The sequence below is a fragment of the Portunus trituberculatus genome, chromosome 46 (genome assembly GCF_017591435.1).
Source record: "Portunus trituberculatus isolate SZX2019 chromosome 46, ASM1759143v1, whole genome shotgun sequence".
Lineage (NCBI taxonomy): Eukaryota > Metazoa > Arthropoda > Malacostraca > Decapoda > Portunidae > Portunus > Portunus trituberculatus.
The window spans coordinates 16,040,223-16,056,236 of NC_059300.1; the positions used below are offsets into that span (position 1 = coordinate 16,040,223).

Below are 16,014 nucleotides of genomic sequence, written 5' to 3' on the forward strand. Positions count from 1 at the left end.
TAAAAAGAAACACATAAGGAAATTGGAGAGACTACAAAAAATGGCTACAAGAATGGTTCCAGAATTTGAAGGGATGACATATGAGGAGAGACTAAAGGCTATGGATCTACCAACCCTGGAACAAAGAAGGGAGAGAGACCTGATACAAGTTTTTAAATTGATCAATGGAATGAACCAAGTGGGTAATGAGAAACTGATCCTGAGAGAAGAATATGACATTGAAGCACAAGATCGCATAGTAAAAAGCTGAGAAAAGGAAGATGTCTGAGAGATGTTAAAAATATAGTTTCCAAAAGATGTATTGAGACGTGGAACAGTTTAAATGAAGAAGTAGTGTCTGCAACGAGTGTGCATACTTTTAAAGTAAGATTGGATAAGTGTAGATATGGAGACGGGGCCACACGAGCATAAAGCCCAGGCCCTGTAAAATTACAATTAGGTAAACACACACACACACACACACACACACACACACACACACACACACACACACACACACACACACACACACAAAAAACACACAACAACACAAACACACACACACACACACACACACACACACACACTAGAAAAAGTAAAAAAGGAAAAGGACTTGGGAGTGACAATGGAAGAAAATAATCAACTGGTAAGGCATATTGATAGAATTTTCAGAGAGACTTATAATTTGCTAAGGAATATTGGAGTAGCATTTCACTATATGGACAAGGAAATAATGAAGAAATTGATAAGTACTAAAATAAGACCTAGATTGGAATATGCAGGAGTTTTGTGGACTCCCCATAAAAATAAACACATAAGAAAATTAGAGAGACTACAAAAAATGGCTACAAGAATGGTTCCAGAATTTAAAAGGATGACATATGAGGAGAGACTAAAGGCTATGATGGTTCCAGAATTTAAAGGTATGACATATGAGGAGAGACTAAAGGCTATGGATCTACCAACCTTGGAGCAGAGAAGAGAGAGAGGGGATCTGATACAAGTTTATAAATTGATTAACGGAATGGATGAAGTGGATAATGAGAAACTGATCCTGAGAGAAGAATATGACTTTAGAAGCATAAGATCACATAGTAAGAAACTAGGGAAGGGACGATGTCTGAGAGATGTTAAAAAATTTAGTTTCCAAAAGATGTGTTGAGACTTGGAACAGTTTGAGTGAGGAAGTGGTGTCAGCAAAGAGTGTACATAGTTTTAAAGAAAAATTGAATAAGTGTAGATACGGAGACAGGACCACACGAGCATAAAGCCCAGGCCCTGTAAAACTACAACTAGGTAAATACAACTAGGTAAATACACACACACACCAGACGCGGTCGAGGAAGGATGCACTGGCGTCGCTCAGACAATCGGCTGATCATCACTACCTATTGTATAGTATTTATAGTGGCGTGGGTAAGTAGTGTGGACTCGTTTTTTCATGAAATCAACTGTTAAAGAATCATGAGTAAAGAAGAGATTCCATTAAAATGCAGGTATGAGACTAGGGAAAGAATGAAAGAAGATGATGACTATGTTGATGAAGGAGAGAGTGCATTTGAAGGTTTTGATATGGTGAATACTTCACTACTTAAGAGAGCGTTGGCTATTGAACGTAAACTAGATAAATGGATAAAGGAGAGTATGGGATTGAAAGAGAATGAAGAACAGGAAAAACAGTTTATAAAACTGAGAGAAAGGATAAAAAAAAGTGGAAGAAAACGAAGCTAGGCTAAGAGTGGAAAACGAAGAACTGAAAAAGGAAGTAGCTAACTACAAGAAGCAGATGGAAGAAGGACTCGGTAAAGCCGAGAAAGAAAAAGAGAAGTTAAAAGATCTAGTAAACAAAGAAGAGGAAAGAGTATAGAATGTGATTAAAAAAACAAGTACAAGCATGGAGAGTCCAAGATAAGAAAGATAAGGATGATTTTCAGGAGGTGATTCAAGAACAATTAAAAGAAAAAGAAGAAAATATGACAAACAAAATGATAGGAGTCCTCAAGAAAAAAAAATCTAGTTTGAGAAATTGCAGAAAAAAAGAAGTGTAATCGTATTTGGAACAAAAGAAAAAAAATATAAAATATAGACCAAGAAGAGAAAAAGAAGTGAAATTAGTCAAAGACCTACTGAAGAATCTAAACGACTAAGATAGGCAGAACTTAGAAGAGGAAGTAGAAGAAATAAACAGAATGGGATCATATCAAAAAGAAAAAAAACGAGACCAATTATAAAATACTACTAAAATCACAAGCAGCAACAGAAGAAATGTTATATAGAACAACAAAACTCAGAGAAACAGAAGGCTGCAATGATATCTATATAAAGAAAAATAGAAATGAGGAAGAAAAAAAGAGAGCAGTAAGGGAAAAAAATAATGGAAGGTCAGAAGAGGAAAAAAAGGCATTTTTTTTTGGAGAATTCTAGGAGACAGGATAAGGAAATGGTATATAAAAGAGAAGGAATAGAAAAAAGTGGAACAAGTTTAACTAAAAATGATAAAGGAAAGAGACTAAAAGTGATGTATACGAACATAGACGGGGGTTTTATCAAGTAAATTAGAATTAAGAGATTACATAAAGAAAGAAAATCCGGATATTGTATGCCTGGCTGAAACAAAACTAAATGAGGCAATCAAAATATACTTGGATAATAGGTATAATGTATGGAGAAGAGACAGAGTGGGTAAAGGAGGAGGAGTCATGATAATGTTAAGGAAGGAGATAGTGATAAACCAAGTGGAATGTGGGAAGGAAAAGCAGAAGTACTGTATGTTAAGATGCATATTAATAAAAAGAGTTAACAACCATTGCAACATATGTGCCACCAAAAACAAATTCATGGACCAATCAAGAATATGAAGATAGATGACACAATAAGGAGTCTAACGAGAATCGTTAAAGAAAGGAGAAAAGTGATATTAGTAGATTTCAACTGTAAAGAAGTGGACTGGGAAAATTATGAAAGTGGTATGGGGAAGAAGCCTGGGGAGAAAGATTCTTGAACCTAATGATAGACAATATGATGGACCAGAGAGTAAAGGAATGCACAAGATTCAGAGGAAACGATGAACCGGCGAGATTGGACCTAGTTTTTACTAAGGGTATACAAATGAATGATGATATAAGATATGTGCCCATTGGGAAAGAGTGACCATGTAATATTAGAAATGGATATAGAAGAGAGAAAGGAGACAATTCATACAAAGGAAACCGATTAAATTACAGAAAGGCTGACATTGAGAATCTCAAGAACTATTTTGAAAACGTAAACTGGGAGGAGATGGAAAACTCAGAGACAATGCAAGAGAATATAACTTATTTTTGGAAATATACAAAACAGGAGTCAGGAATATGTCCCAAATATAGACCTAAAGAAGAAGGAAAGAAAGATTGGTTTAATGCAAGGTGTGCTAGGGCAAAGGAGAAAAGAGATGGAGCATGGAAAAGGTGGAGGAGAAATAGAAATCCAGCAAATAAGGAAAACTTCAAGGCAGCGAAAATGAATATGTTAAGGTGAGGAAGGAAGAGGAAAAGAACTTGAAAAGACATTGTCGAAAAATGTAAGGAGCAACCAAAATTGTTCTATAGATTCATAAATGGAAAAATTAGGCAAAAGAAACAATAGAAAGGTTAAAAGGAGAGAACGGGATGGTGGAAGACCCAAAAGTATGGCAGAACTATTAAATAATAAATTCCAGGAGGTCTTTACTAAGGAATCCAAATTTGAAAGGCCACAGGGTAATAGAGACAATCTATATGAAAGAGATTAAAGTAACCAAGCTTGAAATAAAAGAGTTAATGAAGGAACTGGATGAAGAGAAGGCAATGGGACCAGATGAAGTCTCAGGCAGAATACTGAAAGAATGTAGGGAAGAACTAGCAAGTCCTATATACAACATCATAAAATGCTCAATAGAAAATGGAACAGTACCAGTAGAATGGAAAAGAGCTGAGGTGGTTCCCATATATAAGAGCGGAAGGAAGAACCTTTAAATTACAGACCGGTATCACTAACTAGTGTAATATGCAAGATGTGTGAAAGAATAATAAAGAAACAATGGATCGAGTTCCTTGAAGACAACAAATTAATATCAAATAGCCAATTTGGTTTTAGAAAAGACGGTCTTGTGTAACTAATTTATTGAGTTTCTATTCTAGAATAGTTGATAGAGTACAAGAGAGAGAGGATGGGTTGACTGTATTTATTTGGATTTAAAAAAGGCGTTTGACAAAGTGCCACATGCAAGATTACTATGGAAGTTAGAGGAGAAGGGTGGCTTAAAAGGAAGCACATTGAGATGGATAGAAAATTATTTGAGGGGGAGAGAAATAAGGACGGTAGTTAAAGATATGAAGTCCAAGTGGAGAGCAGTAGAAAGCGGAGTGCCACAGGGGTCAGTATTGGCACCAATACTTTTCCTCATTTATATTAACGACATGCCAGAAGGAGTGAACAGCTACATAAATCTGTTTGCAGATGATACAAAACTGTGCAGAGTTATAAAGCAAAAGAGGATTGTGAAATACTGCAAGAAGACCTAAATAAGATCTGGGAATGGAGTAAAAGTGGGAAATGGAATTCAATGTGAACAAAAGCCATGTCATGGAAATGGGAAAGAGTGAAAGACGACCTGTGGGAATCTATAAGATGGGAGATGGAGTAGAACTGGAGAAAGTAAAAAGGAAAAGGACTTAGGAGTGACGATGGAAGAAAACAATCAACCAGTAAGCCATATTGATAGAATTTTTAGAGAAACATATAATTTGCTAAGGAATATTGGAGTAGCATTTCACTACATGGACAAAGAAATGATGAAGAAATTGATAAGTACTATAATAAGACCCAGATTGGAATATGCAGGAGTAGTGTGGACCCCTCATAAAAAGAAACACATAATCAACAGACCTCTTCTGTCTTTTCTCCTGCAATGATGGTTGAGCCTGATTGGAACAACTGCAGGGATCTGTGGCTGTCTCTGTGTTCAGTTCAGCTTTTTATTTCTGATTAAGTTTTTTCCTGTACAAGCAGTGGTGCTGCTTGCTCATCATTATCTTCATAGGTAAATAGATATGCTGAAAAGTTTGACTAGGTCTGTGGTGATGAGATCACTCGAGGCCTTGGGGCTTCTGGAAGGTTAAAGACAAGCAGAAAAGAACATATAATTCTCAGCTAGTAATGAGTTTTGGTGGGTTTCCAGCGTGGTAATGTATGATCTGGTATGTTTGTTTACATTCTGGTGATTAGTTGAAAATGGATAAATGAGTCTCGCCGAAATGAATGAGAGGATATAAGGATGGGAAGTTCAAATTTTCGAATAACAAAACCTGTATTTAAATGTTGTTTTGATTGTATTGGTGAATCTCTTTGTAAATGATTGTTCTAAAGTTAATCACTTTATTGTATGCCTGGCTGAAACAAAACTAAATGAGGCAATCAAAATAGACTTGGATAATAGGTATAATGTATGGAGAAGAGACAGAGTGGGTAAAGGAGGAGGAGTCATGATAATGTTAAGGAAGGAGATAGTGATAAACCAAGTGGAATGTGGGAAGGAAAAGCAGAAGTACTGTATGTTAAGATGCATATTAATAAAAAGAGTTAACAATCATTGTAACATATGTGCCACCAAAACAAATTCATGGACCAATCAAGAATATAAAGACATGATAGATGACACAATAAGGAGTCTAACGAGAATCGTTAAAGAAAGGAGAAAAGTGATATTAGTAGGAGATTTCAACTGTAAAGAAGTGGACTGGGAAAATTATGAAAGTGGTATGGGGAAGAAGCCTGGGAGAAAGATTCTTGAACCTAATGATAGACAATATGATGGACCAGAGAGTAAAGGAATGCACAAGATTCAGAGGAAACGATGAAGGCGAGATTGGACCTAGTTTTTACAAGGGTATACAAATGAATGATGATATAAGATATAAGTGCCCATTGGGAAAGAGTGACCATGTAATATTAGAAATGGATATAGAAGAGGAAAGGAGACGATTCATACAAAGGAGACCGATTAAATTACAGAAAGGCTGATATTGAGAATCTCAAGAACTATTTTAAAACGTAAACTGGGAGGAGATGGAAAACTCAGAGACAATGCAAGAGAATATAACTTATTTTTGGAAATATACAAAACAGGAGTCAGGAATATGTCCCAAAATATAGACCTAAAGAAGAAGGAAAGAAAGATTGGTTTAATGCAAGGTGTGCTAGGGCAAAGGAGAAAAGAGATGGAGCATGGAAAAGGTGGAGGAGAAATAGAAATCCAGCAAATAAGGAAAACTTCAAGGCAGCGAGAAATGAATATGTTAAGGTGAGGAAGGAAGAGGAAAAGAACTTGAAAAGACATTGTCGAAAAATGTAAGGAGCAACCAAAATTGTTCTATAGATTCATAAATGGAAAAATTAGGCAAAAGAAACAATAGAAAGGTTAAAAGGAGAGAACGGGATGGTGGAAGACCCAAAAAGTATGGCAGAACTATTAAATAATAAATTCCAGGAGGTCTTTACTAAGGAATCCAAATTTGAAAGGCCACAGGGTAATAGAGAGACAATCTATATGAAAGAGATTAAAGTAACCAAGCTTGAAATAAAAGAGTTAATGAAGGAACTGGATGAAGAGAAGGCAATGGGACCAGATGAAGTCTCAGGCAGAATACTGAAAGAATGTAGGGAAGAACTAGCAAGTCCTATATACAACATCATAAAATGCTCAATAGAAAATGGAACAGTGCCAGTAGAATGGAAAAGAGCTGAGGTGGTTCCCATATATAAGAGCGGAAGGAAGGAAGAACCTTTAAATTACAGACCGGTATCACTAACTAGTGTAATATGCAAGATGTGTGAAAGAATAATAAAGAAACAATGGATCGAGTTCCTTGAAGACAACAAATTAATATCAAATAGCCAATTTGGTTTTAGAAAAGACGGTCTTGTGTAACTAATTTATTGAGTTTCTATTCTAGAATAGTTGATAGAGTACAAGAGAGAGGGATGGGTTGACTGTATTTATTTGGATTTAAAAAAGGCGTTTGACAAAGTGCCACATGCAAGATTACTATGGAAGTTAGAGGAGAAGGGTGGCTTAAAAGGAAGCACATTGAGATGGATAGAAAATTATTTGAGGGGGAGAGAAATAAGGACGGTAGTTAAAGATATGAAGTCCAAGTGGAGAGCAGTAGAAAGCGGAGTGCCACAGGGGTCAGTATTGGCACCAATACTTTTCCTCATTTATATTAACGACATGCCAGAAGGAGTGAACAGCTACATAAATCTGTTTGCAGATGATACAAAACTGTGCAGAGTTATAAAGCAAAAGAGGATTGTGAAATACTGCAAGAAGACCTAAATAAGATCTGGGAATGGAGTAAAAGTGGGAAATGGAATTCAATGTGAACAAAAGCCATGTCATGGAAATGGGAAAGAGTGAAAGACGACCTGTGGGAATCTATAAGATGGGAGATGGAGTAGAACTGGAGAAAGTAAAAAGGAAAAGGACTTAGGAGTGACGATGGAAGAAAACAATCAACCAGTAAGCCATATTGATAGAATTTTTAGAGAAACATATAATTTGCTAAGGAATATTGGAGTAGCATTTCACTACATGGACAAAGAAATGATGAAATTGATAAGTACTATAATAAGATTGGAATATGCAGGAGTAGTGTGGACCCCTCATAAAAAGAAACACATAAGGAAATTGGAGAGACTACAAAAATGGCTACAAGAATGGTTCCAGAATTTGAAGGGATGACATATGAGGAGAGACTAAAGGCTATGGATCTACCAACCCTGGAACAAAGAAGGGAGAGGGGAGACCTGATACAAGTTGATAAATTGATCAATAGAATGGACCAAGTGGATAATGAGAAACTGATCCTGAGAAGAATATGACATCTGAAACACAAGATCGCATAGTAAAAAGCTGAGAAAAGGAAGATGTCTGAGAGATGTTAAAAAATATAGTTTCCCGTTAAGATGTATTGAGACGTTTAACAGTTTAAATGAAGAAGTAGTGTCTGCAACAAGTGTGCATACTTTGTAAAGTAAGATTGGATAAGTGTAGATATGGAGACGGGCCACATGAACATAAAGCCCAGGCCCTGTAAAACTACAACTAGGTAAAATACAACTAGGTAAATACACACACACATACACGTAATGGGGAAGGCTGGCTGGGTGACCAGCAGACGACCGAGGTGAATCACACACACACACACACACAGAAGCGGCAAGCACTCACCTCCATCTACGTGTGCTATAAAACTTTTTACGTTAAGGCCTATAGCGCCTGTAGGCACACTTGAAGAGTGTACGGGAAGCGCTGTTCAGTTTCCGCCCATTAATGGCGCAGTCAATTTAATTTATAGTGCTACCCATATTAGGGCCCATATCACCACCCATGCTCATATTGGGTGTAACCACCTAGAACCTGGATATCATGGTGACATGTAGGTAACTTTAAACTACTCGGCAAATGGCAAAGTGTTCAAGGCTGTTTCACTGTTTGATCTGCTGCAGTCTCTGACGAGACAGCCAGATGTTACCCTACGGAACGAGCTCAGAGCTCATTATTTCCGATCTTCCGGATAGGCCTGAGACCAGGCACACACCACACACCGGGACAACAAGGTCACAACTCCTCGATTTACATCCTATACCTACTCACTGCTAGGTGAACAGGGGCTACACGTGACAGGAGACACACCCAAATATCTCCACCCGACTGGGGAATCGAACCCCGGTCCTCTGGCTTGTGAAGCCAGCGCTCTAACCACTGAGCTACCGGGCGTGTACGTGGTGGGATTCAAACCTATGTGTGAACGTCTGCCTGATCCCACACTCACCACCTTATCCACTATGCCACTTACCAACAAAGAATAAATTATATAGATTTTTATGAAATTTTACTTGGTAAGAATCTGAGATCTTGGAATAGATTGAAATTATTTGATTATTTCCCATGTGGAAATAATTTTGGATCGCAACCAATTTGGTCCTCAGACAGCCTTCTGGAACCCATTGTATTCATGTTCTGAGGGTCCACTGCATATTGTTATTAATATATTGTCAAATGATGAGCTGTGCTGTGTCAACAGTATGTCATCAAATGTGAAATTGGGATGTCAGTTCAGATTTCCCTCTTTTTTACGATTGGGTTATGTTCCTGTAAACATGATAGAATAACGAACAATTAAATAGTGAATTTAAGGTTGATTGGATTTGATTTAAGGGGGAGAGTAACCTAGGTCTAGCAGTAGAGATAAAGAACACTTTTCCTCATCACCCAAAGAGGTAGTGTTAAGGGTTCATTATTTTTTTATGCAGTGAATCCCCTATAGGCCTATATCCACTAGCAAGAGGAGAAAAATGAGCTTCAGTTAAGTTAGTAGGTACCACTCCTTGGCGGCAAGTCTAGTCATCAGTCCACAGCCTTAAGAGTCTTGCCATTTCCTCCATTATCGGCTCCCTCTTCCTCGTTAGCATCTTTGTCATTAATGTAAAAGTTGTCTCACCTGCTTTCTTTACACTTTCTGCTTGTTTAATGATGGTTGAGCCTGTGGATTGGAGCAACTGCAGGGATCTGGCAATGAAGTTGGCTCCGTCTCCCTTGTGGTGTTTAACAATTTCAAACTTTTTTTTATTTCTAAAGATAAGCTCTTTTGGCCTTTAATTCACAAGCATTAGATGTTGCAGGCTGCTTGGAAGACATCATGTTTGTATCACTTGTAATACCCAGCAATGAATGTGAATTTTAGCAAAACGTACCTGCACATAACTGAAAGACTGATCTTGATCCTAATCTTGATGCAAAATGTGGCTTGAGATCACTCCAGAGCCAGGCCTTTGGATTAGCAGCTTCTGTAGAGGACAAACAAAAGACAAGCAGAAAAAGTAGAGCAGTATCTTGTTCACTAATTATCCTTACAGCTAGTAGGAATGAGTTTTGGTGGATGGTGGTTACAGCATGGGTGGCAATGTGATCGTGGTATGTTTGTTTACATTCTGGTGATTAGTTGAAAATTGGATAAATGAGTCCTGACATCGGAAATGAATGAGAGGATATAAAGGATGATCGGAAAATTGAATTATCGAATAACAAGGGAAACCTGTATTTAAATGTTGTTTAGGTGATATGTATTGGTGAATCTCTTCATAAATGATTGTTCTAAAGTTAATGCACTTTTTGAAAAATTATTTGTTAATATTTTTTCTATTTTAGATGACAGAGACAATTCTCAGATGCATGTTTCACCTACAGGTCTTGGAAGTGGAGGAGGAAGGTAATGCCCCAATGTACTATGTTCATTACCTGGGCTGGAACACGAGGTATGATGAATGGATCAGGCGGCCGCGCATTGCTGAGAACATCACCTGGTCACAGAACCGAGCCAAGAAGGGCCGGGCTGCTGCCACCAAGGAACTCAAGGAAAAGAAAGAGAAGGAAAAGGACACAAAAGATACTAAAAAAGAAGAAAAGGAGTCTGTAAGTATTTTTTATATTTTTATTTGGGTATTATTACTATTCTTGAAATAGTGAGAAAAAGATATTTAGCTATATTTCATGATTTTGCAGCACAGTTTATTCTTTATAGAATTTAGCTAATGAACTAATATATATATATATATATATATATATATATATATATATATATATATATATATATATATATATATATATATATATATATACAGTAGAGACTCAATACTCGAACTTAATTAATTCCAATTGGCTGTTTGAGTATTAAAAGTTTGACTATTGATACCTATAAATCAGGTCATTTGTTCCTGCCATTGCCAAACCCAAGTTTACAAAAAAGCAGTGGTTTAGTTTTGCAGTTACCGCTAGCATTGGCCACAGGAGCAGGGTTAGCCTGTCTTTCATGGGCTTGTGTCCTGGCAAACACTTCTCTTCCTTTGTTATATAAATCATGTTTGGTAGTTAATTTTTTTTTCCAAAACAGGCCAGTTTCACCACAATTACAGATCTGTTGTGGGCTTAAGTGCTCCTTATCCACAAATTTCTTAAATTCAGGCACAAATTACTCAGTGGCAACTCTGTCAGCACTCGCAGGGTCGCCGTGCCTCATAACAGAATGAATTCAGTTTTTTTTTTTTTTTTTTTTTTTTTTTTTAATTCACAAACTACCCTTTTGTTGCTTTAAAATCATCATTGGAGTTAGATGTAGTATCAGAAATATGATCACGAGTCAGCAGCCTAGCCTTCGCACAAATTATGCCCTCTGACAAAGAATCACCAGCCATCTGCCTTTGGTTTATCCAATCAACAATTTTTCTTTTCTTCCACTGCCGCAGGTCGTTTGAATTGCTTTTTCACACCAATAGCCACATCAGCTCTTTTTTTGAGGTCTTGTCGTCTTTAGTATTGTAGCTACTGTAGATTTAGCCATACAGTACTCAGCTGCAAGATCGGTTATTATTCCTTTTTTCTTGTATTTATCAATAATCTCCGTTTTCCTTTCGATGGTTGTCACTACATTCTTTCTTGTAGGCTTATTCTCACCACTAACAAGCCTCTTCGGTGCCACTGTAAGTTTCTAAATGAAAAAAAACAACTTCAGAGAGAAAGCGCAGGACATTGTTATTCTTATGACAGCGAAGGATCAACTGGCTGCGGTGGATCGGTGGGGCGCGTTGGGCGGTGGAAAGGATGAAAGCGCAAGACAATGTTATTCTTACGACAGCGAAGGATCAACTGGCTGCAGTTGACCGATGGGGCGTGTGGGGCGGCGGGAAGGATGAGGCCTTTTTTGTTTACAGCCACGTGGACGGATGTTCGACTAATAGGTATTTATTCGAGTATTAAGTCGAACTTTTGCGTTCGACTATTGAAAAGTTCGACTATTTAGACGTTCGAGTATTGAGTCTCCGCTGTATATATACATAAACATATATATTGGAGACTCAATACTCAAACGTCTTAATAGTAAAAATGTTCAATACAGGCAATCCCGCTTAACGAAGGTTCACACAATGAAATTTCGCTACAACGAAGGATTCATTTTACTACCATCTACTTGTTTAACGAACACCAAACTCGCTTTCACAAAGTTTTATCCAGGTAATTTTTTCCAAGTTTGAAAGCACCGCCGTATCATGCAAGCCGACAGGCTTTTGAATACACCAGCGCCTCTTGTGGACAACACGCGCACCACTCACTCCCTTAGTTCAAAACAATAACAGCGTCAGCAGCAGCTCGTCTTTCCTCACTCAACTTACCACCAAAACGCCCTGCAATGTCGCCTAGCGTTGCTAAGAAGACCAGGAAGTTGCTTACTCTCAAAGTGAAGCTGGATGTTATTCACAGACTCCATATACTGTCTCTATTATTTTCAAGTCAGCATACTCTATTAAGAAGGCTGGTGATCCCGTATCTTCCTTGCAAGCTAAAAGAATCACCTGAACTCGTGACTCTACAATGGATAAAATGGAAAGCCTTGTGGAAATGTGGTACATAAGTTTTGTATGTGATACAATGATGCGCCCTTTGTTTACATTCCATAGGTTGTCGGTTAGTGTCTTTCCCGTTTCACTCTCCCTCCCTTCATAAATTTAAGATTATCAACATTATAAAGTTATGTACATACATGCATTAGTGTACATTATAATGACTTAAGTTAAACTGCCTAAATGTTTAACTTCATAATTTTTACTTTCATTAAACCTTTCACTGTACTATGATGCACTCTCACTTTGTTTACTCTCAATGGAAGTTCAAGGCAGGGGTTAAACTTGTTATAATGGGTTCGCTTAACGAAGTTTCGCTTAATGAAGGATTTTTTAGGAACGTAACCCCTTCATTAAATGGGGGTTGCCTGTACTTGAACGCAAAAGTTCTATTTCATATTCGAAAAAATACCTGATGATTGAACATCCACACACGTGGTTGTAAGCAAAGGCTCCCTGGCATCTACCTTCCCCCTCTGTCAGTTGTGCTGCTGTGGTTGTCAGAATAATATTCTCATGCGTTCTGTCTGTAGTTTTTCATTTATAAGCTTACATTAACACCAAAGGCTTATTAGTGGTGAATATATATGGTAATCAAATGGCCACACACATGGTTGTAAACAAAGCTTTGGCCTTTCCCTCCCCGCTGCCACCATTGTCCTGTTTTGATGCTGGTATTACCAGCAATACCAAAGCAAAATACAGGTATTCCAGTATACCTAATACCGGTGCGCATTCCTAGTCCTGGTGCGGTCTTGAGAAAAACAATATTTTCTGCGTTCTGTTGGTAGTTTTTCATTTAGAAAGTCATAATGGCACCAAAGAGGCTTATTAGTGGTGAAAATAAGGAATCTTGTGAGGGTGCAAGTGCTAGTGAGCTATAGCCCTCCAATAGTGGGTTCACATGAATCACACCAAGAGAAAAGTTACAAAAACGTTTTCATGGATGGTAACTCATTCGTCCAATGACCTCCCTCCTCCCCATCCTTCTTCCCTCCTCTTCTACATTATCCATCACTAGCCTTCACTTACGGTATGTACAAAATCAAAATTATGAAGAGAAAAAAAGTACGTTGAAATTTTTATAAACTCGAGGTACTTTTGCTAAAGAGGGTACCACATTGGCCTATGATATGCTGAACACGGGCCATGGTTCTTGGTACGAAACCAGGAACAATATCACACACTAGCTGCCCGCATTCTTGCTATGCTAGGCAAATGGCCCAGCAACCAAAACCAAGCCTAATGAAAAGAAACCAGAACAAAACCATGCCGCTTATATCTCAAGCTGTGCTTCGTTCTGGAATTGCATTTGCACTTCCTCTTATTGAAAAGTAAGTAAAAGAAACTAGAGAAAAACCGAGACTTGCGTGATGGCAACTTTGGAGTTAGAGGTGGTTGCCATGAACCCAAACTATCGACATGATATATATATAGTTTATCTTTCTAAATTGATGAAATACTATTTAATATTCCAATATGAAAAATTTAGGCACATTCTTTTTTATTTCAATGAAAGGTTTTTATAACATATGTGATGTTTATTTTTTCATTGGGATAGCATATGGAGAACTGGGATGGATATGAAGCCATCCCAACTTGGCTCCGCTAATCCCGGGCAAGTTCTAGCTATCTGGAGCGGATGTTCCTCGTTCCGCATATCATAGGCCAGTGTGATAGCCCTTTAAGATTAGAATGAAATACCTGATATATAGGTATCAATAGTTGAACTTTTTGATACTCGAACAGCCATTTGGAATTGATTAAGTTTGAGTATTGAGTCTCCATTGTATATATATACAGGTAACTCGATTTGCGCGATACATGCGTTCCAAGAGGCATCTCGTATATCAAAATTCACTTAAAACAAACATGTAATTCTCATAAGAAACAATAGATAATAGGGGGGATGCGGGATGTGGTCCAAGAAAATTCGTACAAAATACTCTATTTATTTGGCTAAGTTAACATGTTTTTATTATTTACCATTCTAAATACTAGAAGTGTATTTAAAGTAAAGGGAAAAGCAAGAAATAATAAGAGAATGCAAAAAATAATAAGAGAAAATAACAAAACAAAGTACGTAAACACAACACTCACTGCGTCACTGCCTTCACCACTCACACCACAGTCAGTCACCATCTTCCTCTGAGCTTTACCACTTTATCAAAAATGCACTTATCAAAAATAACCCCACATGCAGAAGATGAAGGACGTTTTGGGGCCATCTTGGTGAATTATAGGCAGATTGAAGAGATTCCGTCTGTACTCAGTGCTGGCAGACTGTACATGAGGCACGAGAAGAGCGGGTGCTGGATCCAAGATTCTTTAACAACATCAGAGCAACCTCCTTCCGCGAAATGGCATCCATGAACGCTTGGAGGGATGGTAACAAGGTTGCTATGAGGTTGCTCTCAGGTTGCTGGGAACACCACCTCGAGTGTTACTGTCTATAGCAGGCAATAGAGGAGTGGACACAAATTTAATATCATGGTGAAAGCAACACACAAGCTAAAAGGGTCACAAGAAGTAGAATAAGCGGCCGAGTCACCGTGAGTCTCCGCCTCGTCTGTGGCCGATCTCATGTCTGCTTTATTTTTTGGTATTCCATGTAAGATTTCACTTTATGCATTACAAAACAATCCTTTCTTGGGGACAAGGTTTGTAAAAAGCTAATAGAAATGTTGTTTTGTGAACATAAATGCATATATAAAACAGTAACACCACCTCGAGAGGTGGTGTTCCCAGCAACCTGAGAGCAACCTGATAGCAACCTCATTACCGTCCCTCCAAGCGTTCATGGATGCCATTTCGCGGCAGGAGGTTTGCTCTGACGTTGTTAAAGTTTCTTGGTTCCAGCTCCTGTCAGCTAATGAGCACTTTTAGGCGGGCTACCAATCTCCACCCACCAACAGTAACGAATCTTTGTGGATGCTATTGTACGAAGGTTGGTATGTGAGCAGGAGGTTGCTATGGAGGTTGTCTGTACCATCATAGACAACAACCTGCTTCTTGGATCCGGCCGCGGAGCTCCCACCTATTGGCCAGCTGCGGAACTCTCTGGCGCAGTTTGAAATTGCATCTAGTGCTCAGTTTGAAAATGCGGTCGGGCCAAATTGCGTTTAAGCAAACTGATCATGCAAATTAAATTAATTGTAATATTTTTTTGGTCGCGTTATAACAAAAACGCGTAAATCAAACACGCGTAAATCAAGTTACCTGTGTATATATATATATATATATATATATATATATATATATATATATATATATATATATATATATATACAGTAAAGTCCCGGGTTACGTTGGTCTCGAGTTACGTCAAACTCGTAGTTACGTCAGTCCACTATAAGGCAATTTAAGATTAAAAAAAAAAATTTATAAATCGTAAAGTGCGGGATTTATTGTTATTGTTGGTGGTTGCCCGCCACACCGCCCGCCTCACGCTTGAATACAATAACACCCTGCCTCAGTTCCACCACACCATCGCCCCTGGCAAGAGTGTTATCCTACTTCTGCGTTTACTGACTCAAGTTCTTAGTATCTTGCTCAATGGCA

The 16,014-nt window shown here is 38.0% G+C and overlaps 1 protein-coding gene across 1 annotated transcript in view; it reads left to right on the plus strand.

Moving 5' to 3' along the window:
- The window catches only part of LOC123519807 (serine-rich adhesin for platelets-like), a 108,901-nt gene that overhangs the window by 67,077 nt on the left and 25,810 nt on the right, over positions 1 to 16,014 (plus strand). The window contains exon 15 of the mRNA XM_045281325.1: positions 10,247 to 10,471. Within this exon, the coding sequence (XP_045137260.1) occupies positions 10,247 to 10,471 (225 nt within the window). The remainder of the gene's footprint in view (positions 1 to 10,246; positions 10,472 to 16,014) is intronic.